Raw genomic sequence first — 25,922 nt, 5'->3', positions numbered from 1 at the left:
ATGTACAAATAAATACCCAAACAGGCGTCCTGTTCGGCTAGCTGTCAACGAAGACACGTTTGGTTGATCTGACCCGGAGCCTTTGGGTGAAATGCTGAATTTTCCGTTGATATGAAGGCGAATTGCAGATATCACGACAACGCTGCGTGTGTGTGCGTTACGCGCGGCTGAGGAGGAGGAGGAGGAGGAGGAGGAGGAGGAGGAGGAGGAGGAGGAGGAGGAGGAGGCTGCTGCGGTCTGAACCCAGATTTTATCCTGGGTAATTCGTGAGTAGCCGTTGTATTGTGCACTCAGGGGGACTGTGCATTGATCGAATATCTCCTTTCGGGGTGACCTGCCTTCTGTCTCCCGTGGATCCGACAGCAGCAGCGGGACGTCCAATGTTTGTTTTCCTCCAGACATGGAGCGTGAAGAAGATTCCGGAGGAATCCCCGCCGTCAGTGTAGCTGCGTCGGTTTTCATCTCGTTGCGGTGTCGTCTTTGGCGTGACTAAACCGCGACACATTATCTGAGATTATTTTTTACATTTTTTTTTAATCGGCGATTTTTGGATTAGAGTCCAATTAGAACCCGTGGGAGAGCTATCCGGCTAGCCGCTGCGCAGTAGCCATTAGCCCCATTAGCCTAGATTGTGCAGGCTGGGGGGTGGGGGGGGGGGGGGGTAACAACATCATTTTGACCAGGTTTTGTATACGGCTCTTCACCCTCGACATACTTATTCACAGGATTTTGGAGGGATTCCTGGTCCAGGAATGGGGTCTCGCACGGGAAGGAGCCGCTTGACCTTGTTTTGGGGTCTGATGCTGGGTCTGTCGTCCTGCCTCCGGCCCGCCGCAGCAGAGAGTAAGTAACGCGCCTCCACAAATGTGTTCCGTTACGGGAGTGATGTTAATGCATGAATGTTTTTTCCCGTCATATGTTGATCTATAGTTCACTGGAGGCCAACAAATTTTGTGGCAGTTTAAAAAGGAAAAAAAAAAAAACGTTTTCTGCATTTGTAAAAATATCTGGAAAAAAAAATACAGATTAAGAAATAAGACATATGACAATGTAGTTATGTGGTTACACGATAATGGAAGACATTAAATATGATGTATGGATTTGTCACTTTAATTTTCATATGTAAGAGGAAACGATACATGTTTGTGCTAGAAGTGAAATGAGCTTTAGTTAACTTGGTCTGGATGAATTCCACTGGTCAGATTAGGAGTAGCTGTGACGTAAATTGGCTTTAAAATAAGTCACACAAATTAGTCACTGTGTCTGTAAATACATCAGCATGAGTCGACCAAGCTCTGTATGCTCTGCATACCACACTGTCAACTCTTAGTCACAGTGTGTTGCATTTATGATGAAGGAAACACGGAAAGTATCCGTCAGTCTGACAAAAATATTTGATTTGTGTAATTCACTTAGTTTGTTTGAGCTTGTCTTCGTTGGCATCCTGAGATCCGATGTATTGATGCTGAGGTGAGGAAGCGGTACCGTAAACTGTTAGTGTTGCATCAGCTGGCAGACGCCATATTTACAAAGTTAACAGAACACAGTATTTTGTTTGATGGATGTAGATCACGTAAAGAATTTCAGTGAATTTGTGATTTGGCATCAGATGGGATAAAAATTGACCATCATCATATAATAAGTGGAGTAACAACAGTGAAGGTTTGGGTTTACATTTAATTTCAGACTTATTATTTTGTCATGTCCTCTCACTTTTCAAGCCGGGCTTTAGTGAATTTAACACGATCTTGACTTTCATTTCAGGATTTATTTTTTCCCTGCAAGCATGTTCTCTGTAAAGACTGGCTGAAATCACATCATTAATTCCTGTTTTACGCAAAGGTTTCAGTGCGTTTTTCTTGGGCTAATTACGGTAATTCTGCTTTAAGGAACAAACTTGGAGATCTGTTCATGGCTGCAGCAGCAGTTGATCGGGGCACAGCAACTGTCTCCCATCTGGAAAAATAGTCCAGAAGTGCTGGGGCTCTAAAATGGTAGTCCAGAAATATTAATTGAACTAAATTATACTTATTTGAATTATGAAAGAAATTGAGTGAATGTTAAAGTAATGACTAACTGCTGCATATAGCACGAAGCCCGTAGCTTCTATAAGCACGTAAACATTTAACTTTAATCAGTTTAAAGCCCCTGTGTTTATTCAGACGGTCTTTTTAGGGGTTGCCATCTGAACATTTTCCATGTCTCCATCTATCCTGTAAACTTGGCTTCCTGATTCATCCCATTCATTATAACGTTAGGGAGGGGTGGCGTGGGGGCTTGAACCAGGGTCTGGGTTTTAAAATAGAACAAGCCAAAGTACATTCGCAAGGAAAACAGACTAAGTTCTGTTGATTGGAAAGAGTGAGGAGCTTGTGAGCTGCGTGTCATGGGGTTTACTGTTAGCCCCAGTGGTGACAGGACAAACCTGGGAGCAGCAGAGAGGTGCTCCCATCAAAATTCTACATTTATTCTCCCTCCGGTGGGGAGCTGTCTGAAGGTTCCTTGTGTGGCTAAACTCGGAGCATTCCTGCTGGCTTACTATATCAGTTGTGACCAAAGGGCAGCTGGAACCATTGGTCTGGGTTAACCAGGTTCACTTGTAATACTGCAGACCTGGATGAGCTAAACACCTTTTACCTGCCAACAAAGATCCTTCTAAATCCTCTAGAGATCCTAGAGAAAGGCTTCCCAATGCATTTCTTCCCACCACATCTGTCATGTGGAAAAATATTTACGAGCACCCCCCCCCCCCCCCCCCCCTCACTGTGATGGGAATGAGGAGCAAGCAGACTTGCTGCGGTCTCGTTGCAGTGCATGATGTATCAGTTTAGCAGACGTGTTGCGCCCCGTGTTTTCTCTGATGGCTCTCCTTGTGGATTTCCTCTGATTGTCTGTGACTAGTCAGGGTGCTGCGACCAGCTGGGAAACCATTATCAAAAGTAAATATGTGATGTGGAGGCTCATCAAAGCAACGGCGATAGGCTTGTGGACTCAGCTGTTTAAAATGTGTCGGTGCACGAGGAGCGGAGCGTTAAGCGGCTACACCTGCTAACGGTACGGCATTTTCACTCCAGTGGTGCACAAGACACTCATTCAGATCAGGAACCTTCATCTAGTATCTTCACAAGCGAGTTCATGAGCAGTTCCCATGAAAGATAAGCATGCTGGCGTCAAAGGGAGGCCACAGAAGGTGAGGCGCCGAGGCCGTGGTGATGTAACGACGCAAGTCTTGTGTATTTCCAGTCCTGTATGTTGGGATCGTAGTAGCGGGAATGGAGCCTGATGAGGGCTGCTTGCACTGCCAAGCAGATTATAGCGAAAAATGGAGCCATCACACGAGCACAATGCTGGCTTTAAATAACACCAAAGACATTTTCAAACGGCTCATCGAATCCGCCAAACGAAAACGTTCCGCAGTTTTAGTAGAGAAGCATGCAGTTCTTAAGCCTTTTTATAGGAACACTCAGAACCAAACTGTTTTTTTATTAAAATGCTGAATTCAAAGTATTACAAGTTAAACGATGAGCTTTAGTGAACTTTGAAGGTTGAAAGAGTTAACGGCGATAAATCATGCTTTTTGGTCGTACTGAACAATCTGCAGAAAAATCCTTATTTCAATAAAAACAAAATGAATATTGTGTTTTGTAATCCTTAATCTGAAAGTTATGCAATGGTTTTAAAATTGATTTCGACAAACTGTTTTTTAGATTCTGTTTTTCCCATTTCTTTTTTTTTTTGGTGCCACTCCCTAAATATTAGAAATAGAGCCTGCAAAAATAAATATAGAAATGTACCACTTTCTATGTACCGGTAGTTATACTTTATGAATTGACTCAATAAAATCTCATTTTATACTACTTCCTATACACACCATTAATCTTTTAAGGCTGGACGGGAGCCGGCGATTGGCTGCATTCGGTCACGTTGAACAGGTGTGAGTCTTGCACAGGAAACTTAATTTGTATGTTAAAACGGAACTGTGGAAAAGCAGTCGTTGTGTTCACCTAGAGTATCAGGGAGCAGCTACTCTATTACCCAGTATATAAAAACGCTGATGCTATACGAGATAGTCCCTTTGTCACTGACACTGGATCCAGCTATGTGAGTCCACCTTTGTTGACCATTTTCTGTGGTTAGTTTTAGAGCAACGACGCTTCATGACAAAAATACTGACTTGACACTATTGTTTATTTGATGGCTAATAGCGATTTGTTTGTTTTTGAAAACATGGTTTTGTGGTCATATTTGGCCTCAACCATAATTTAACGTTTAGATATCTTTTTATTGTTTTGCGCCAACAGATAATTTTGAATGACCGTTAAAGCTCATCTCTGAACATTGGTTTTTCTTTTCTGAGACCATGCAATGTGAAGCCTCGTGTTGTACTCTGATCTCAAACCACGTTGAGAGGTCAGAGGGAAACTTCCATTGCCAACAGAAATATCCGTCGTGTTCTTTTGGAAATTGGACTTTATTCCGCCTCAGTGCCATTATTTTTTTCTAGAAGAACGCCGCATATCTCGTCAGGAACAAGAGTTTTTTGTATTAGTAGAACTCTCTGTAACTGATTTCATTACATTCTGCATTGGAAAAAAATCAATCTTTACCATTTACATTCAGTATCATAAATGTATTAGACATTAACAATGTGATTAAAAAGGAAATAACATTCTATTTGTTTAAATTTGTTAATTTATTTTATTAGTTCACACAGTGATGTTTTTAGCTCTTGATCGAGCTGCAAACATCATAAGTATACATTCATTTATATGCATTCATGTGGCTTCATCAGGCCCAATTTGTAATTATGAAATGTCTAAATTCAGAAAGATGATTTATTGGGACTGAATCAACTTCTCCAAACCTTTCTCCATCACATTCATACTGTAAAACTTTATCGACCAGCATCAAAGAAGCAGAGGGATGACTTGCTAGCTGCTTGGTGTGAGTTTTCCAGGACTCATTACCCTCCGACATTTGAAGTCTAAATCCTCCCCACAGTGGTGTGTGACAATTCCCCATGTTTCTGTGAGTGCATTCTTCAGAGCACCGCACACAGGTGAGAGTAAATGTCGGGAAAGCAAGCGCTCCTCCCATCATGGTGGGTCAAAGTTCCTGATGAGGGTTCGCATTATTCCCCACACATAATTCAGAGGAGAACTTTTGTCACTCCTCTTTGTAGGATGGGTATGGAGATTCTCAGTCATCCATCATGGTAGATTTCATTTTGACTAAAGTCAACTGGACTGTTAGGACAATCTTCACGATGTTTCACCTCTCATTCAAGAGACTTCTTCTCTTTCTAGTTTAGTCCAGTGTGTTTTTCTTCAAAGTGCTATAGCTGTTACGGAAGCTTGACAAAACCAAACAGTGGAACCAAACTTGGGGTCACATTAGCTTCACACAAACAATAGCTCGAAGGCAGATCAATATAAACCCTGGAGGTTAACCCGTGCTTGAATAGAATCCGGATCAAGTGTTGACTTTGTCACACATTGTTTACTTTAGTATCGCAAACACGCTTTGTCAATAATGGCACAGCTCGAGTGTCAACATTTGATATACGTATGATGCACGTCTCTTAATTAAATAATGATATTTAGACAATGGAGGGCATTATTTTAGTTCTCTTTAATGTTGTGTTCATCTATTTGTTGTCTGCATATGTTAACCAAGTAGTGTGTCATTTTGAGAACTGTTATTTGTTTTGCTGTTTTTCTTATCTAACTCGTGTTGTGGTTATAAAACTGTTCCGCACCAAGGATACATCCAATGATCAAGACCAGTTTTAATGAAGTGTTGGCTGCTACTGTCGAATTTAATTGATGCGGACCCCTAACTGTGTCCTTTTGTCACCCCCTGCAGTTTGTGGCCCCAGCATTGATATTGGCAATGACATCAGTGAATTCAGACGTCTAGAGAACTGCACGGTGGTCGAGGGTTACTTGCATATCCTCCTCATCGGTGACAAAAACAACAACATCAACAACCAGGAAGTCTTCCGCTACCTCAGCTTCCCCAAGCTGACGATTATCACAGACTACCTGCTGCTGTTTCGAGTGTCCGGCCTTGACAGTCTGAGCACGCTCTTTCCGAATCTCACTGTCATACGCGGAAGAAACCTCTTCTACAACTATGCCCTTGTGATCTTTGAGATGACCAGCCTAAAGGACATAGGCCTGTACAACCTGAGGAACGTCACCCGCGGCGCCATCCGTATCGAAAAGAACCCCGAGCTCTGTTACTTGGACTCCATAGACTGGTCGCTAATCATGGATGCAGAGTTCAACAATTATATCGCTGGGAACAAGCAGTCAAAGGAGTGTAGTGATATTTGTCCAGGCATCATGGAGAACAACCCTCAGTGCAGAAAGACCATGTTCAACAACAACTACAACTACCGCTGCTGGAATTCCAATTACTGCCAGAAAGGTAAGCTGACTGTCCATCATAAATGAGAGCTCGTCCAGCAATTTGAATTGCAAATGTGTCAAGCAGATTGTTCCTTCAGCTCCATGTGCAGATAGTAATCTGGGAGTGTGATGAATGGCTGTGTTGTGGCCTTCTACCTGGGCATGGTAGGGGGAGGTGCCATTCATGACTGACTTGTCTGTAGATCTTTACTGTAATCCAGCTCAGGTTTATGGAAACAAGAAGAAAGTTCTAGATGGAGGTTCAGAGTAAGTCAGCCCAGGTTATCGAGCACGGTTTTCTGGATTTAAAAACTTTGTCAGCTCTCCACCTCTTGCATACAAACGGCACCCGTTTCACCATGCATTCAAGATGTTCTGTGACATTTGTAGGTGTTGTGAATGTTCAGCTCATATTCGCTCATCTTTCTAAAAGGTGAATTAAATCAAGTAAATTAAGGGTATAAAAGCTCAGATTTGAATCAAACTCTTCCATGCACAGTGAGCATGAACGTTCCCTTTAATTTTGTGTTTACGATGCAGCTTTCTCAGTGACTTTTCAAAGGATGTGTTTTGTCTGCGTGTGTCTGGCTGACCTGTTTCCCTGGTGACTGGCGCCTCACTGCAGACTCAGCGTGTTGATGTTTTTAGTCATGTGACATAGAACTGTTGCAGACGTGGCCTGGATAAGATGCCCGTGCACACGCAGGCATACACACTCAAACACGGATTCAGCTATCTCCGTATGCACAGAATCTGGTTGGCTCTGTGAGTTACTGTCGTGTTGAGTGGTCAGCAAGAAAATGTGGTGGTGAGGTCACAATAAAATCTGGATTTTTTTCTCTCTATTTGTTTGGGAATTGGTATGCTTGTTGAGAAGTGAGGCTTTCATCCAGTAAGACACATCATCAATCCTGATGACTTAATCAGTCATCTTATGGTTCGTGACCTCCTGTGTCCACAAGAAACTCTGCGTGCAGCTGTCTTCATCTGCATGCTCGTGCGTACCGAGTTTAACAACAACCTACTGTCTTGCTTCAACTACTCCTCAATCAAATAGGACGTGAGAATTGTGTTGATTTAATGTTGATCATGTCCAATTAATATCAGCCATCAGATATGGTGCAGTTTACAGGACATTAACATTTGAGCAGCTAGAACTTTGCAGGTGCTGTGAAGAACAGGAATGTATTATCATTATTGCCTCCGCCGAGGCGGGGGTTGTCTGTCCATCCGTCTGTTAGAAAGATAACTCAAAAGGTTCTGGGTGGATCTTGATGACATTTTCAGTTAATGTTTGGTGATAGAGATCCTGGACTCTGGATCAGTTTGAAATTTTCAGTGGCATTGCAGTCAATGGAGCATCAAAATGTGTTGCTGGATATCTCGATTGATTATTGACCAATGTTTTGTTGTAGGGTGGAGAGCTCTATCCTACCACCGAGTTTCATCTGAATCAGATCCAGAATTTACCGATTCAAACATCTGTTAAAAATACACATCGGCTCCGATTCACTTTTACTTTTCATGGTTGGTGTATAAAAATACTTATGAGTGGAATGAACTGCTCGGCGGAGGTCTGCGCTCTCCGAGTACTTTTCTAGTTATTATTGTCATTATTCTTAATGTTTTAAATAGCCAACAGCTAGCGTGTGGACTAGTAGCACTTCTATTAGTAGTGCTAGTGCTTAACAGCTGCTGCTGCTACTGTTTCTCTCGGTTCTGGACGTCTGCTGCTCCTAGCAAAACGCCAACCAGAGTCCAAAAGTGTAGCTTCAAACATAATGATCGGTGTTTAGTGTAACATTTGGATAAAATACTCTCTATTTCCTAAATGTTTGACTGAGAATTCAGCCGATTATTCGACAAGGAAATTAATCCTTAACCTGTAGTCATGTGCAGAATAGTTCAGTGAACTCCACCTAATATAACAGGAAACAAATGTAGCTTTTACTGAAATGCATTGCTAATAATGAACTTGTATAATGTACACAATAACAGATCTACAGTATATGTGGACTTGCGACTGACGACTGTTCGACTTTACGACCGCACTGGTCGGTTGTTTTTTGTTGTCTGTTTGTCTGTTTATCATGGATAAATGTTACCCATGGGAACAATGAGCTATTGTAGATACTACAGCAGTGGCAGTCAGTCGATTGGTGGTCTTAAATATGAATGCAGCGCTGCTGCTAAACAAATGTGATGGAAAAGGCAAAGACACCTGGTGGCGGCTAGACTTTTGTGCACATTTTACAAGTGGAAAATGCTAATTTTGACCATGACTACCAAAGCTAAAATTATTTTTACTGTTTACTTTCAGAACCTGGCTAACTGGACATGTGACGAACCTTTAGGGCCTGCATGTCTTTGTAGGTTAATGTCACATTATAATCGGAGAACCCCCCATTATTCCTCCGTTGCGTTCATTTCCAGGCCGTCAGTGAAAACACTGTGAACAGGGTATCTGTCTCTGCTGTGTAGATACTAGTATGTTATAAAGTCACACAAAAAAACCTCAACTTTTTGACCCACGTTTCAGTTTTCTCAGCCACAAATGAAAGCCATGTGAAGTCTTATTTTTAATGACAGCCTGAATCATTTAAGAGTCGTCTATGATTGAGATAGGCCTAAAACAACAGCATAAGGAAACAAACCCAAGAGGCTGCATTTCTATTGCATGTGCTAGCGTCCTGAGTGTGTGTGGCAGGAAAGAATAGTGAAGCCTGATGTTTCTTACTTGCTTTCTACCCGTTGCAGGAAAGTCTGACCCATATGATGGTGTTTGTTGTTCTCTTCTGATAATGCCCCGTATCAAACTTCAGGGATCTTATCTGGGGCCTGTTTTTTTGATGCGTCTTTCATACAGGCTTCCTCTGCTGGTATGAATGGTAATTTTGTATTCAAAGGCATTTTATTCATTAAATGCACTCATTCATATAACTAATACAAAGAAAGAGTGTTCAAAGCTTGTTTGCTTTTCTGGGAAAGTGGGGATTCTTCTGCATTTTCTCGTGTTTACTTCCCTCGTTTGTTTTTTGGAGTCTGGTTTGGGTGTTTTTGTCTCGTTCATAGCTCACAGGCCTCTTCTAAAGAAAAGTCCCATGTCCATGCACGCTGGGAAGCAAACACATTGTCTCCATCATTCTCACACACACACACACTGAACAGCATGGGGGATGTTTTTCCGGTGTTTTGTATTGTCTAAAGAGATGAAAGCACATCATTAAAGTACTAAATGGGTCTTAATATATTTACTGGAAGTTTAAAAAATATATATTTTGTTAACCCCTGACTTGAAGTATTACACGTTAAACTTAAAGGATTGTCGTCAGGGTTGTCGCTGAGCCTGCTGCTGAATTAATTTGCTGCACTTGCCTCGTCAGTGCGTGCTCATTTCTGATCAGTGATTTAGATGTGTTCCTGATGGGACAATGGAAAGTACAAATGAACATTCTGTTTTCTCAAGAAGCTCTTAAAGGACAAAACTAGAGTGCATAAACACTGCCCCATGCATGTAGTTTTCCCAACTTCAATTTTCTGAGCAATAGCTTTATTATATATTTAATAAAAATGCAAAAATTGTTATTGCACAAAAGATTCACATCTAAAGTATGAGTCTGATTATCACATCCTTCTCCATCTCCTATTGATCATATTAGATTTTTGGGTGACCTAAATTTATTTTGCTCAAATTGAAACATGAAAAGCTCGTTTTCCTGATTGAACAGCAAACCTGCTGTCAATAGCGGGCGGCATGAGACCTAACTGGTACATGGGTTTGTTTCTACTAAAGTCTTTGTTTCGTTAGATCCAATGTCAAAACGGATATTAACTATTGAAGCGTTTATTGCAGACATCGATTTTCAGCAGTTGCTCCTTTGTGCATCGAGCGACTCCGTCTGCAGGAGGAGAAAATGATTTTTCCACACTTGGCATAATTCTAGAAAAAAAATTTTTTAATAAAAGTGTTCTTGAAACCAATGTAACACACAGGGATGTCAGCAGGGTCTACAATCAAACGAGCAGCATAAATGTGTGGTGGGTATTTATGCACATTAGCCCAGCGGCGATGAAAAGCAAAGAGAAGCTGGCGACTCCCCCTGGACCACGGATGTTCTTCCGAGCAAATGCTCTAACCACGGTCACCACGACACAAATAACGAACAAGATGAAACCCAAAGGGGGAAGATCACTGAGCATAACAGGGGAAACACTTGAAATGTACACCAGGAAGACAGCCCTCACCTTGCCTTGGTTCACACCACCCAGGAATTACAATTTTGTTGCAGAGACTCGGCTGCGTCTCCTAAACTGAATCAAACATGCAGTATATTGCCCGTGATAAAGCAGATTACAGCGGTCAAGGAAGAATCGCCCTAAAGGGAATCCCAAAGACAATGGCGTCATATTAATTCACAAAATCTCCCGATTAAAGCGCTCCAAACATCCATAATAAATAAAGAAGTGTACAAGAACGACTCACAGCACCGTAAACAAAAGAATCATCTGGCACACAGCAGGCTAAAAACAATGAGCCCTCAATTTTGACATGACCTGACACTGCTACCATGACAAAGTCAGATACGATACGATACGATCAAGGGTATGGGTAAGGGAATGCATCCATGCCCCCCCCCCCCCCCCCGAGCTGTTGAGGGTCAGATAAGGTACCAAAAATGCTTCAGTACATTCGAATGTCTTTGTATCTGCATGCATGAATCAAGGTGAAGAGGAACACATACACAATCATCACATCAGAAAATGAGGATGGAGATATTTGGTTTAGAAACAATGAAAACAGAGAGGTACCCAGCTCCAGCAACCAGGCTGTGTTTCCAGACAGGCTGACCTCATGCTGAGGGCTTAAGGAAGCCCAGTGTCTACCAGCTCCCGTTGATGTCTGTCTAATCGCTGCTATTATTAGCTCAATACCATCATGTACCGAGTGCAGGCACCCATTCTGTCGTTCCACACGCACGCTACAGATGAAACGGATTCAACTGATCTTGGACCATATGGTTGCCTGTTTGAATCTATTGTCAGAATATGACTTAAGTCACGTTCACACCAGAGCTGTTTGGCCCGCTTTAAACGGACCAGAGTTTGTTTTGGAGTTTGTTTTTGTTTGGTGCGGATCAAACAAGCAAACTCTGGGCCGCATGAAAACGTGGGTCTCGGGTCGCTTTCAAAGTGGACTCTGGTTTGGTTTGTATGCCGTGTGAAAGCTCACCGGACCAAACACAGTGCATATAGGAAACTTAATAATTACTGAAAATTATTCACTGGAAAAATAAATATCAAGCTTGTAATAACTTTAATTATACCAAGAACTGCAGTTATTACATGTATTACCTTTCTATTTGCTTCTGTTCGAGGGACGTCTGTTTCACCTAACAGGTTTGCACTGTGTTTGTATGTTTTATTAAATTATTGCCTTTCACACAACCCTTTCTATTTTAATGACTTGAATTTGTTTTGTGTGAACAAACTGTTTTCTACATTCATCGAAAGAATATGTGTTGCCTGTACATGACTTGGGTACGGCCATTCCTATTTTTATATGATTCAACAGTGCTATATAAAGATCACTATGCTGGAAACGCCACAACTAGTCATATTTGTTGTGGTCATCCTTGTGGTTTTGTCCTCGACTTTGAAACTTGATGTATCTCATGTTTAATTACTAGATCTGTAACCCACTTTTTTTTTTTTTTTTTTTGAAGCAATCTATAAAATGTCTTTATTACAGTAGACAAACATAAAGACAGTTAACTCTGGTCATCTTTTTCTGACAGAATTGTATGAACCCTTCCATTGTTTTTCAGGTATTGTGGACTTTCTAAAATCTGGCATTGGTCATCAAAGCAAAAATAAAAATGCACGATGATCCATCACTAGTAATACACCCCTTACCCTGAGCCAGAACACGGAGGCTGTCAGGACTGGTAATTACAGGGACTCTGCTTTGTAAACCAGGCACATCCATGACTACTTTTAGTCAACAGTCACACCCATCCCTGGAATTCCTGGAAGAGAATATTACGGGTTTGGCTATGTTGAAGTGCCTACTGTAATTATGTGGCCTTTAATTGTGCTCTGTTAACACTGTCAAAATGGGATGTGCTGTGACCAGGAGCTGAGACGTGCCTCTTGCTGGTGGATTTTAGGCTTGTCGGAATATTTTATTTTCTGATGGAGCCTAATTTTCTATTAAGTCACCCTGGCATCTATTGTGAAATAGAATTAAAAAACCCACAATAGGTTTGAAATAATCACAGTGTATTGTGCTTTCAGTGCTGCATATAATTCCCAAAATGTGAAAGTTACTTGCCGATTTTCCCGAGACAGTTGTAGGTCAAACAGGAGAAATCATTTCTACCAATTTCAAACCAGTTTTCATAGTAGATGATATAGGTCTTGTGTCATCTGTTGAGATTCTCAGTCCTCCAGGTATTGGTGGATCTCTGTGTTGGATATAACCAACTATAGGAAAGATGTTTCCCCTCCCTCTCATCCAAGGGACGGAACTGAAGAAGCTCTTGGATAAGAGGCAAAACATCTCCAGGCTTTTCCTTCAAGTTCAGTTGACTTGGTTCATTACGGAGTAACATTTCCACAGTCTTGTTGTGTGACCTCGACATAAACCTCATTATTTTTGACAGATATTTCATCAACCCTTTTTGGCTTTTTGCCCACTTTAACATATGTGATGTCTGTCCTTTGAAGGAAGTCGTAGCCTTGGTGTCGGGGAAGAAGCCAGCGTGATAGCAGCTTGTAAGCCTCATCCACCCTGTTACTGGCTGGGCTCTGCTGAGGCACAGGGGGCAGACATATTTGATTTGTCTTGTCTTCTCCAGGTCAGGCGGGAGGAGAATGCCAGGAATTCCTTTTATCTGTCCTCATCCTGTAGGGTCAGCTGATCTGGCAGATGTTTTGCCCACAAGGTTATCCGGTGGCTGTGTTTAGGCTATCTTAAGATGCATATCTCTTAGTTAAGGCCAAGGTTTATGATATGCAGCTATGTTTTTAATAGCTGGTGATCCTTCTTGTTCATTCCTGTTGTGTTGTGGATGAGGAGAGTTGATAAAAGTAGACAAAAGATAGATGTTTTTCGAGAAGATATTTAAATAACAGTGTGACCCCTACCATTGCACAGTGCTAGTGGGAATCCAAATAGGGCAAAAATATTGTTGCGTATTTGTTTATTATAAAATAATAGTTTTTCGTTAGGTGAGTCTGCCTCCCTTTCTGTGTAGGGAGGCAGACTCACCGGTGGACAACAATTCACAATGTGCCATAATTATTAATTGATCAGTTGATCAGGCAGGAGGGTTGGAAGGAAATCAGCCCACCTGCCACTGTCTTTTTTAAACCACCCAAGAAGATGTTTACCGTCTTATGACTCTGAAGTGCTATTTGATTGGGTGTGGCTGCTGTGGGGTAATTTGTTTAGAACTAACAACCCGGGTATTTTCCCACCATTAGGCAGATTACTGCTCTAAGTTTCCCAGCTCACCTTCCTGCTGAGCTGGTATTTATGGTTCCCCGGAAGACATGTAAGGACCCGGGTCACGGGTCTGCTGGAGCCTATCCAATATTGCTATGGGCGAGGGGCGGAGTACATCTTGGATGCGTCGCTGGCGCATTACGGGGCCACATTAGAGGGACAATCACTCACGCACACATACACTATTATGCACTAGACAATTTTTGAGGTGCTTCCTGTCACTAAGGGCCAGAGGCCATATATATTTCACGCTGCAGAATAGCACCTTTCCAACATAGCTGCCATCACCCCATTGCAGAAGTTGAGGGGAGATATGCTGTCAGGGGGCGGTCGGGACTCGGCCTCAAGGGAGAACGCTCTGTGCCAGAGAAACACAGCTCTGGCTCCCCCCTGCTGAGTGTAAACAGACTGCTGAATAGTTGATTGCACTGCATATGGGTTCTGCATCCATTACATTCATATTTGTAACGAATTTGGTAGGAAGGAGAGAAGAATAGAAATGCTTCTCGTCCCGTATTTATGTTTATAGAAGTATAATTTCTTAACGTTTTAATGTTATAATGGGCTGGATGTGTACTGACAAAATTAGTTTTATGTAACATGACTTACTGCACATAAAATTCTTGATGTATTTATTTTTATTTTGATCTACCAGCAGATAAGGGAATTGTATCCTTTAAGTGGAGCTACTAATACAGAAGTTGACATAAGCAGGGCCTTTACACACTCGTATCGTGGTCAGTGGTATGCGCTTTCAAAACTGGTTGTTGATCCAATGCAGTGTATGAAAATAAATCAGACTATTCTCTTTCGGAGAGAGCTTTGTAGCGGTGATATGTAAAGGTGAATATCAGAATAGGATTGAAATTAAGCACAAATTAGCAGGCATCCCTAATATGAGCTGCATAATAGGATATGAATTTTGTATACTTTTCTTTGTGTGTGAATAAGGCTTACAAAAAAAAGTAACATCTCAGAAAATAGTCAACATATTTAATCATCCGCACAGGTGTTTTATACCTCGCCTCTCTCTTCCCAACAGAATGCCCAGAGAAGTGTGAGCGGCGAGCATGCACAGCAGGTGGAGAGTGCTGCCACCCTCAGTGTCTGGGCAGCTGTACAGTCCCTGGTAGCGACACAGCATGCGCAGCATGTGTGCATTACTACCACCAAGGACGCTGCGTGGCTGACTGCCCACCACACACCTACAGGTTTGAGGGCTGGCTCTGCATAAGTGCTGAGCATTGCTCCAGAGCCCACCTCCTCGACTATGACAGCATCATCATCCATGGGGGAGAATGCATGTCTGAATGCCCTTCTGGGTACACACGCACCGCGCCCAACAGGTGAAATGCACGAAATATGCGAATCACTCCAAGACATCATTTAACCAGTACTTTAAGACAGATTTTTCAGGAATGTAAACAAAAGTTTACATTGTCTTTTATCACCCTCTGTCTGTCTCCAGCACATTCTGCACAGCCTGTGACGGTCTGTGCGATAAAGTGTGCGAGGGGAAGGTCATCGACTCGGTGGTTGCCGCTCAGTCTCTCAAAGGCTGCACTGTTATTAAAGGCAGCCTGTGTATCAACATCCGCAGAGGCCGTAAGTACTGCATTGTACCACAGCTGCACTGCAGTTAATGCTACCATTTCTACTTAATCTCTACTACCACAATACAGAAAGGAAAGAGGGTTGTTAGTCGCTCTGATATCTCATGACCAGGAAAATCCCATAAGGCATCTGTCCCAGATTTCCTTATCTGAAAAAACAAACTGATTCACTGGGCTAGCTTTGGGCTTTGCATTATTACCAGCAACCTGTCCTGCAAGGCAGAAATTACATCAGGAGTAGTCAAGACCAAGGATGATTAGAAGTCCTTGAGATTCTGCAAGGGATCTAATTTTCAGGTACCGGTATTTCCTAAAAGATCGTAAACACACATAGTGAGGAGGATGGAGCCGGGATGGAGGACAATTAATTCAAAGGGAAGACAGGAAAGTTCATAAATGAAGTTCAGTAAAAAATAAATAAATGTATAAATACATAGGCTAATAAGACTGTTGGAAATGTAAGTACTAACAGTAATTTGTGTGTGTGTTTAGACAACATGGTGGCAGAGCTGGAGAGCTTCACAGGGTTGATCCAGAGAGTGACTGGTTATGTGCGAATCAGACATTCCCACACTCTGAGCTCCCTGGCCTTCCTCCGCAGCCTGAGATACATCGATGGAGAAACGCTACTGGATGAGTGAGACCACACACGCTCCAGCACAGAGACACAAACTCTCAGTTTGAGTCCTCAGCAGCTCACAGTCAGGCCTAATGTTGTCAGCCAACAGATTTTTGTACACAGTAATATTATTGCCTAAAGAAGGAAAAAAACCTCAATCTCTTTTTTACTAGAGGCCTTGACAGCAGCATAACATCCAGGAGTCCAAGGAAAGGTTCTGTCAGGGTCATGGAGAGGCCTTCACTCCCACCTCCATCTGTTCTATCTTGAGTTCACAGGAATTTCTCTCTCATAGCCCACATTACAGTCATTCATGGATGTCTGCTATCCAATGACTCATAAAAAGGACCTCTCCTCTCTTCACTCACAGAAAGTAGTTATATGTGAATCATGACTCCTGATTGGTCATTTTCTACTATGCACTGAAATTAAATAATTGTCCATGATACCTTAAAGGTCACATATTATACCCTTTTTCCACAAGTTAGCGCAGTTCCCAGACACTTATATGAAATATCTGTGACGGTCTTTGGTCAAAATAGCAAACAGATGCTGCAGGACGCGTCCCTCTTTTCTGTCTCAAACAGTTCTGTCAGAAACGCCTCTGAAAATGAAACCGAAACTAAATTCATAGCGGGCACGGGTGCAGCTGCACACTACCATGGTAACCCGTGACTTTTGGCTAAAAAGATTCAACCATACATGTTTGAACCAGAATCCAACATCAACAAAAATGAGCAAGTGGAGGCTCCTGAGCAACTCGTGACGACTCATGCACAAGCCACGTGGATGTGCTGAGCGCAGTCACGGGGACCGTGTACACACATCTTGTGAACGTCCCCCCCCCCCCCCCCCCCACTGTTTCCCAGATGAAATGAGTGCTGCCGAGACTTGAACCAATACTTGATTACAGAGCTACGCAAACTACACAGGATTGACTTAATTTAGCAGTTTTTTGGTTTGAAATTACCCGAAACCACCAAAATATGACTGTACAAAAAGGGGAAAAGTAAATGTCCCTTTTAAGACTGATGTGAACACACAGTTAACCAACACATAGGCCTCATACAGTAAAACCTGGAATAATTGTCCTCTCTTCTTTTTGCTTTTTAGCATGTATGCATTCTCAGCCTTTGACAACCACCAGCTCCAGTATCTTTGGGACTGGAAGCAGCACAATCTCACCATCAAGGCAGGAAAGCTGTTCTTCAGTGCCAACCCAAAGCTGTGTATGTCTGAGATCCGCAAGATGTGGGAGAAGACGGGCGTCAAGAGCCGCTTTGTTGAGAGTGATTTCCGAAACAATGGAGACCGAGCCAGCTGTAAGAACCACAGAAACTTAAATTGCTATGCCCGGTACATGTTACAGTAGTTTACTAACAAGCAAGCAACGTATCTGAGCTTGATGTTGTTCTGAACCACATGTCAGGATAAACCACAATAATCTGTCAACATGCAGCTCATTCAACAGAAGTATAATTATTAATAAGTGTCATTATAACGGCACTCTTTCTCTTCAGGTGAAAGCACTATCCTCAAGTTTAAGTCCAACCGCACCAGCAGTACTAGGATCAAACTGACTTGGCAGCGCTATCATCCTCCCGACTACAGAGACCTCATCAGCTTCATTCTCTACTATAAGGAGGCGTAAGTGTTTCAGAATCTTAGTGATTTTTGTTTTTCTGTACAAATATATTAAACTGATGAGAAGCAAAGATTTAAGTAGGATTTTCTTCTCCATTATCCATATTCCCATGATGAGATAAATACATGGTGCTAATTGCTCATTTGGATAAGCAAGAAGCTCTGCAATGAAATGAGCTCATCCAGGTTGTACCCGCCTCCCACCCATAGACAGCTGGGATAGACTCCAGTACATCCCGCAACCCAGATTTCATATTATCAGTCAAGAAGATGAATGAATGATAAGCAAGAAGAAGTCGTGACTTGATGTTGAAACTTGGCTGAGGGTCCCTCTCTCTAAATTATGTTCCGAATAGTAATTAACACCCGGATTTATAGGTTATTTCACAAACTTCACCTTTTGTCATTGCCATTCCAGTGTACGTAATCAACGTTTCCTTTAGCCTAGTTCTTTATAAAATGTGATCACCTCTTTCCAACCCAGGTTCTTATCTTTGATGTAAGTTGCGTGCAAATCTGTCATTAAATGTTTGAGTCCACAATAATGACTAAACTGAATAAAAGCGTATCTTATTGTGTAATCCTGCTGCCAACTAATAAATCAGACTAATCAATTGACTGGTAACAACAGTGTCGTTGAAAACAGGGTGGGAATACGACTTTCCTGTTTGTTTTATATATATTTTTTAATTGGGGGAGTTCCTCATTGTTTTTGTCTGAACATTTCCTCTATTTTTTGCAAGATTTTTTGCTTTTTAAAAATGTTACGCTGTTCCAAAAATATTCCCAAAAGTCTGTTTGAGTAGTGCAGTAATTAATTCAGCCAAAAATGTTGACCTAATGATGAAGCCCTGACATTTTTCTCCTTCTTCACAGGCCATTCCAGAACATTACAGAGTTTGAGGGGCAGGATGGATGTGGCTCTAACAGCTGGAATATGGTGGATGTGGAACTTGGAGCAGAAAAGGACTCAGACCCCGGAGTACTGCTGACTGCTCTGAAGCCCTGGACGCAGTATGCTGTGTTTGTGAAGGCGATCACTCTGATGGTGGAGGACAAACATATGCCTGGTGCCAAGAGCAAGGTTGTCTACATCCGCACTAGCCCTTCAGGTAAATATCAAAGCCACTTTTTTAGACTTGTTTTCAAATGCATTAAAATGGTTTCATGATGGGTGTGATTCAAACATGTTGTAAATAGATGGAGAGAAAGATTGCTTTAGTAAACACAGCTGCAAGTCAAAGAGATGGAGGGAAATGATTTAAAAAAAACACTAATGTAATTAGCCAAAATGGAAGAGTGCTTTTAATAAATCCAGCTGCATTGTAAAGTCGTAACACTGCTGTGATGTCAGAATCACATCTGCACTGGCAGACTGCCTCTCAGCCAGAGGGTAAGAAGCTTTTCCTAATTAAAAATCAGGTCTCCGGTTCTGAGTCGCAGCGGGGCTGTGAGATCTTTAGAATTTAGTTCTTTGTCTCTCTTTCAGTGCCCTCCATGCCTCAGGATGTGCGAGCCTACTCTAACTCATCCACACAGCTGGTGCTGCATTGGTCACCCCCTGTCTCACCAAATGGGAACCAGACTTACTACCTGGTCAGATGGCAGCAGCAAGCTGAAGACCGGGAGCTGTATCAGCACAACTACTGTTCTAAAGGTGCACACTCATGCCGGTTCATTCTGCTGAGTTAGAGTTCACCTAAAAAAAAACACATCTTCTGCCTCTTCCTCCTTCAGAGCTGAAGATCCCCATAAGGATCGCTGCAGAAGGTGTGGAAGACCATGAAGAGGATGCCAAGCCCACTAAGCCAGAGCTTGATGGGGCAGACAAGGGCCCATGTTGCCCTTGTCCCAAGTCAGCTGAGGACCTGGATGCTGAAGCTGCAGACGCACGCTACCGAAAAGCTTTTGAAAACTTTCTGCACAACTCCATTTTCACACCGAGGTGCACATCAGTGATTTGTTGTATGATCCTGATTGAGACAAAATGTTAGTGCAATTGTTGTTAACGCCGTTAGTCTGTCTTCACTTTTGAATATTATGCTCAGGAGTCTAAACCCAAATCAATCAGTGCCAGTGGAGTGAGTGGTTCTTGGTTTTCTCTTTGCCCCTTTTATAACTCCTGCTTAATTTACAGGGTCAGCCTTCTGCTGCATACTTGCATCAAACCACACATATTGTGTATGAAAAAAATATATATATCATTTAAAATACCGGTAAGTCTGTAAATCTCTTAAAAAGTCTACGTTTTTTTTGAAGATTTTGCTACAGAAAATCCCACCATAATTCAACACATCGAACTATTTCAGCTTCCAGTTGTTCCAGGCTGTCACTCAGACTCTGGGCAGAGTTAATAGGCAGCACATGGGAAACTGAGGGAGAGAGACCAATCAGTTCAACACAAAGTACCTGGGCTAATAAGCTCTGTCTCCCTGACACCATTTCCCAACCCCATCCAACACACTCCCTCAGCTCATGAAGGGCTAACCGAAACCCCACTGCTACAATGATATATTGAAATGTAACTCCAAGTTTTAGCTCTGCAACGTCCACATGGGTCAAAGAATGAGGTTTGAACAGGAAGGCTTTCCAATAACTGGGATCAACAAGGAACTGTTGTAGGCTGTAACTACTCCTCCATTTGACGGTCCTATGTAGGGATTCATCCACTGGTTTGCACAAACCTTGTTGAGTCTGTTAATGTTACATCTTTTGTTTTACTTTTAGCCAGATGTCCTGTCAAGCACTTAGCAGAGGAAAAGAAGTTCAGCAGCTGCTAGTATTTAGATAACAAAGAAAACAAAGACCCTCTTTCCCAACCTCATCCTCGGTCTTCCGTCTCCTTCCCCCACCCACAGGCCTCCGGATCGTCGCCGTAGAGATCTTTTTGGCATAGCCAACTCTACTCACTCCCGCCGCAACCAGCTGCACGCCAACAGCAGTGTTGTTCCTCCTCTCCAAACTGCGGGAAATGGCAGCACCATGAATGTGGAGCTGGCAGATAGAGAGTTCAAGTTCATGGAGCAATCAGTCGTGGAGCGGGAGCTTCAAATCGCTGGTCTGCAACCGTTCACAGTTTATCGCATCGACATTCATGCTTGCAATCGACAGGTCCAACGCTGCAGCGCCTCGGAGTTTGTCTTCTCTAGGACAAAGCCAGCAGGTTAGAGAAATGAGCTATTTACAGATGCAATGCAAGTATGATTGCAGTTGTCCACCTGGTGTGTATTCCTGCCAAAATGGTAGCTGGAGAATGTTGAAACTGAGTATGATGAAGAGTACGCTTTACTCGTGAGGTTGTTGCGTGTCCGGACGTCTGTGTTCACCATGCTTTACTCCCCCCCCCCCCCCCTGTGGTTTTCAGAAAAGGCTGATGACATACCTGGCCCTGTGACCTGGGAGGGCCACGAGGACTGGGTGTTTCTGCGCTGGCCAGAGCCACATCGCCCCAATGGACTCATCCTCATGTATGAGATCAAGTTTAGACTGGCTTCTGAGGTAAGATAAGATCAATACATAGACCTGCTCTCTTGTGGGGGAACTCCTGTTTCTGACAGCAACTAGGAAGCCAAAAAACAGATTCAGATTCATAGTTATAAACAACAATTATCCATCTTAAATCTTCATTTAGTAAGAGAGAAGAGACAAATCAATATCCCCCTTAGGCGTATCTTAAGTTATATTTGTTTCAGAGTCTAAGTCTCTGTTTTTTTTCCCTTGGTTTTTGGCAGTACTTAAAAATCTAAATGATAGTCTGGGATTTTTTCCATTAGTAATAATTTGTTTTAGGGTTAGTTGAGGACAAACTTTGCAGAAAGTGAGTTCTAGTTGTCTGACAGCTGCAGCGTCTATGCATTTCAGACTAAAGGCGACAGACTGTTCTGTGTTAAAGGACGGACCCAGCAGTGGTTAGGTGTTAAACATGGCCAAAATTAAAACAAAAGAACCACAAGTTAGGCAGTCACAGTAATAGATCTTATAAGTGCACTTTCCAGTATATAATATATTCCACTGTTGTTTAGTACTTATGAGTGAGGGTGAATCCAGGTTTGTCAATCCTGTCTTTGCCATTTATTTCTCAGTAAAGTATAGACAGTGTGATTCTTGAATCTAAGATGTATTTTTTTTCTTTCTATGTGTGGTTTTGTTTGTCAGACTGAGAAGCATGAATGTGTATCTGGTCAAATTTATCGGACCCAGCGTGGAGTTCGTCTTAACAATCTGAGTCCAGGAAATTACTCTGTTCGAGTTAGAGCTACGTCACTGGCAGGCAACGGCTCCTGGACTCGCTCTCTGGATTTCTACGTGGCTGAAGGTAGGGCGAGATCATCCAAACCCTTACCTTCATATTTCCCTTTTTATTTCCTAAAGCAGAGAAATGATTCTGAAGTGAATCAAAGTGATCCAAGTGTTTCTCCCATCAGAATATGAAACCGTTCTCTACGCAATGATCTTCATCCCCATTGCAATCGTCTTCCTCATCTGTGTCCTCGTCTCAATCCTGGTGGTCTTCAACAGGAAAAGGTGTGTTTAGAGCAGTAACTGTTTCCCTGCAATTGCATAGAATAAATTGAAACAAAGCAATACTTAACATACAGAAAAAGATGAAACAGAAAGCTTAGCTAGTGAGTGGTGTGATTACATCAGGAAGGATAGGTGCACAAGCAGAAGTGAGATGCTTCTAGCAGCTAGTCGATAGTCAAATATTTCCACAATTTTCTTTGGAAGATTTTTTATTTTATTTTTTACTGAGTAAACCTGCGTGTTTGTGTCTTTAAACTTTTACTTGTTTATTTTTTTCTGTTAGGAATAGCGACCGGCTTGGAAATGGAGTCCTGTATGCCTCAGTCAACCCAGAGTATTTCAGCGCTGCAGAAAGTGAGTGAGGCGTGAGAATAAATGAAAGGACGAAAAACACATGGGATAAGTTGTCTGACTGAAAAAATCTATACGCATCTTATTTATTCTATAAAGTGTATGTACCGGACGAGTGGGATGTGGCACGGGAGAAAATCTCCCTGAGTCGTGAACTTGGTCAGGGGTCCTTCGGCATGGTGTATGAGGGCCTGGCAAAGGGTGTGGTGAAAGATGAACCAGAGATACGTGTCGCCATTAAGACCGTCAATGAATCAGCCAGCATGAGGGACAGAATCGAGTTTCTCAATGAAGCGTCTGTCATGAAGGAGTTCAACTGTCACCATGTGGTATGTACACACTGTCAAAAGAGTTGTGATCTATCCCTCCCTAGTTTCACTCAACACAACGGGGTCACAGGAAACCGCAAACTTCCATGCCTGTAGGATTAACACAAAGCAACCTTAGACTCTCATGTTGCTGTTTTATAAACTTACTATGAATAACTAATAACTAATGGTTCAATGTTACTAAACTGCATGTCAGAAAGGATAAGCATGATTGAATCGTGTAAATGTAAATTATTCAAGGAGACGGCTTTCAAAATCAGATCATCAGTCATTCTTTATACTATTTTTAATATGTTTGAATAATATTTGCATTTTATGCTGTGATGGGCAGTGATGGGTAATTCTTTGAACACATTCATCATCAAAAAAAAGACAAGATTGTGAACCAAAGTTTTCCACCGATGTAAAGCGCTGTGTTCGGTGCAGGTTCGTCTGCTGGGAGTGGTTTCTCAGGGCCAGCCCACCCTGGTGATCATGGAGCTGATGACTAAAGGAGACCTGAAGAGCTATTTACGCTCCCTCCGACCTAAAGAGGTATTGTCTGACCTGTAGCCTCCCACTGCTTGTTCCCCCAATTCCTTTCCTGTGATAGGACTAACTGAGTTGTATTGATCTATCTATCTAGGGTATATTTTTAGGTTCCTTAACCATGAATCTTTATGAAATTGGATTCACATTGATATCATTATTAGTTTAAGTTATTCACAACTGAGATACAGTATTGAGGAACAAAGTTTAATGCCCCATTTACTTCAATGTTAACAAAAATTTCAAAGTGATCCAAAATCCAGGATCTCTCCTGGATCATCACTAAAATATAATCATCTGTTCCTGGTAACATTCCCAACATTTCCTGAACGTTTCATCAAGATCCGTCCATAACCTTTTGTGTTATGCTGCTAAACACAACTAACACCTAGTAAGATTAATATGAATGCAGATGAGATATTTTAGCCTCAGTTCATGTCGCAGCCGCCTCGTGTAATTAATATGACTAATTATGCAAGCATTCATCATTTCTGAGGAGTGACTCATCCATCTGCTCGCCTGTCTTTCTTCAGCAACAGTGGTCAAGCCTGTCTCTTCCTCCTCTGAAGAAGATGCTTCAGATGGCCGGGCAGATCGCTGACGGCATGGCATACCTCAACGCCAACAAGTTTGTCCACAGGGATCTGGCAGCCAGGAACTGCATGGTGGCCGAAGACTTCACCGTGAAGATAGGAGGTAAAGGAATGTCAGCGGGGCGGAGGTTACGGCCAGTCGTGAAGCCGAAATGAGAACATTTCCGTCGCAGGTGACGGGTGTCGGTTATCAACTTTCTTTGTAAATCCTGGCTTTCGTCTTTTAGATTTAATTTGCGCTCATAAAAACGGAAGATCTGTTCTGTTAAAAAAAGGAAAGATGTTTTTGAGCACTTAAATGAATTAGAATGGAAATATTTTAAGATTAAATGTAAAAGGTTGCAACCAGAAGAATCAGCGTTGCTGCAAATAAGGCATATTCTCCAGATTTATTTCCCTTCTTTGGGGGTACAACCAATTTTGTAACAGCCTTTTTAATGGTCTGTAACTCTGCCATGGAGTGATTAGTAAGGAAGTCGCTGTAGAAATGTGGCTCTGCCTGTAATCCCAGTACAGAATCTTTCTGATTGTGATTCTATAATCCCAGAGTGCCCTCCTGTGGAATATATGGACCCAAACAACCATTAACTACTTGAATGCAGGTTTTTTTATAGGCATTAATGCTTCACTTTTTCACTGTTTGGGCAGACTTTGGCATGACCAGAGACATTTATGAGACAGATTACTACCGCAAAGGTGGTAAAGGTTTGCTGCCTGTTCGCTGGATGTCACCCGAGTCTCTGAAGGATGGAGTCTTCACTACCAACTCTGATGTCTGGTAGGTGCCTCACACAGACAGACGCCAACATTACTATTTATTCTGCATATCCCCATATTATGGTAGTTTAAGCAATTTAAGCCCTCCCACTTTCCCTCTCTAGGTCATTTGGGGTTGTATTGTGGGAGATTGCCTCACTGGCGGAACAGCCCTATCAAGGCCTATCCAATGAGCAGGTCCTCCGCTTTGTCATGGAGGGAGGCCTGCTGGAGAAACCACAGAACTGTCCTGACATGTTGTAAGACACAGTTTACTGGCTCTGCTTTGCTAAATAAATCACAAGTGATCAGTGACCTCAACTGTTAGATCGCTTCCGATGCCAGATTTGTATGCAAAATATGAAGCTTGCAATCCGTCGGCCTTGCTTTTCTTCTGTGCGTGCATGTGTGCATTTTTAAGGCTTTTACTGAAGTGAATATTGGCTTGCTGGTAAGAATGTGCAGTATCTCTGGATACTTTGCATTGTGAAAGACGTGTTGTCGCTGAAGGTTAACCTCATTTGTTTGTGTCCGTAGGTTTGAGTTGATGCGAATGTGTTGGCAGTACAACCCTAAGATGCGTCCATCTTTTATCGAGATCATCGGCAGCATAAAGGACGACTTGGAGCCGTCTTTCCGGGAAGTCAGTTTCTTCTACAGTTCCAATAACAAGCCAGTCGACGCGCCGCAGCTCCACGTGGATAAGATGGACGACATCGATGACGTTCCCCTGGACCCCTCTACATCCACACAGCAAACCACAGTCCCACAACAGACGCCACCCTCTCCGAGTTTAGAGGCTCCGCCCACCCCGCCACTAGCCCCCAGCGCTCCCTCCAGTCCCTGTACATCAACTGCTGCCATGGACAAACCGCTCTCTGGGCAACAGGCGGCCAATGGGCTGTCAGGATCAGGCCTAGCAGCAGGGTCCGGGTCAAGTGTCACAACACGGCCATCTCTGGATGAACTGCCGCCGTACGCGCACATGAATGGAGGAAGCAGTAACGAACGAGCCGTGCCTCTCCCACAGTCCTCTGCCTGCTGA

At 42.6% G+C, this 25,922-nt stretch overlaps 1 protein-coding gene across 1 annotated transcript; it reads left to right on the top strand.

Moving 5' to 3' along the window:
* Positions 1 to 734: 734 nt before the first annotated feature.
* On the top strand, positions 735 to 25,922 carry LOC137912621 (insulin-like growth factor 1 receptor). The gene is made up of 21 exons (XM_068756758.1): positions 735 to 843; positions 5,866 to 6,432; positions 14,963 to 15,266; positions 15,389 to 15,525; positions 16,026 to 16,170; positions 17,266 to 17,474; positions 17,673 to 17,799; positions 18,673 to 18,908; positions 19,286 to 19,453; positions 19,534 to 19,741; positions 20,655 to 20,959; positions 21,161 to 21,294; positions 21,952 to 22,111; positions 22,221 to 22,320; positions 22,604 to 22,674; positions 22,771 to 23,000; positions 23,427 to 23,534; positions 24,062 to 24,224; positions 24,770 to 24,899; positions 25,003 to 25,137; positions 25,415 to 25,922. The coding sequence occupies exons 1-21, from the start codon at positions 753 to 755 to the stop codon at positions 25,920 to 25,922; spliced, it is 4,236 nt and encodes a 1,411-aa protein (XP_068612859.1). The 5' UTR covers positions 735 to 752.

This window comes from Brachionichthys hirsutus, unplaced genomic scaffold (assembly GCF_040956055.1).
Source record: "Brachionichthys hirsutus isolate HB-005 unplaced genomic scaffold, CSIRO-AGI_Bhir_v1 contig_202, whole genome shotgun sequence".
Taxonomy (NCBI): domain Eukaryota; kingdom Metazoa; phylum Chordata; class Actinopteri; order Lophiiformes; family Brachionichthyidae; genus Brachionichthys; species Brachionichthys hirsutus.
The sequence above is the reverse complement of the archived record's forward strand: the minus strand, read 5'-3'. Positions and strand labels throughout refer to the sequence as shown.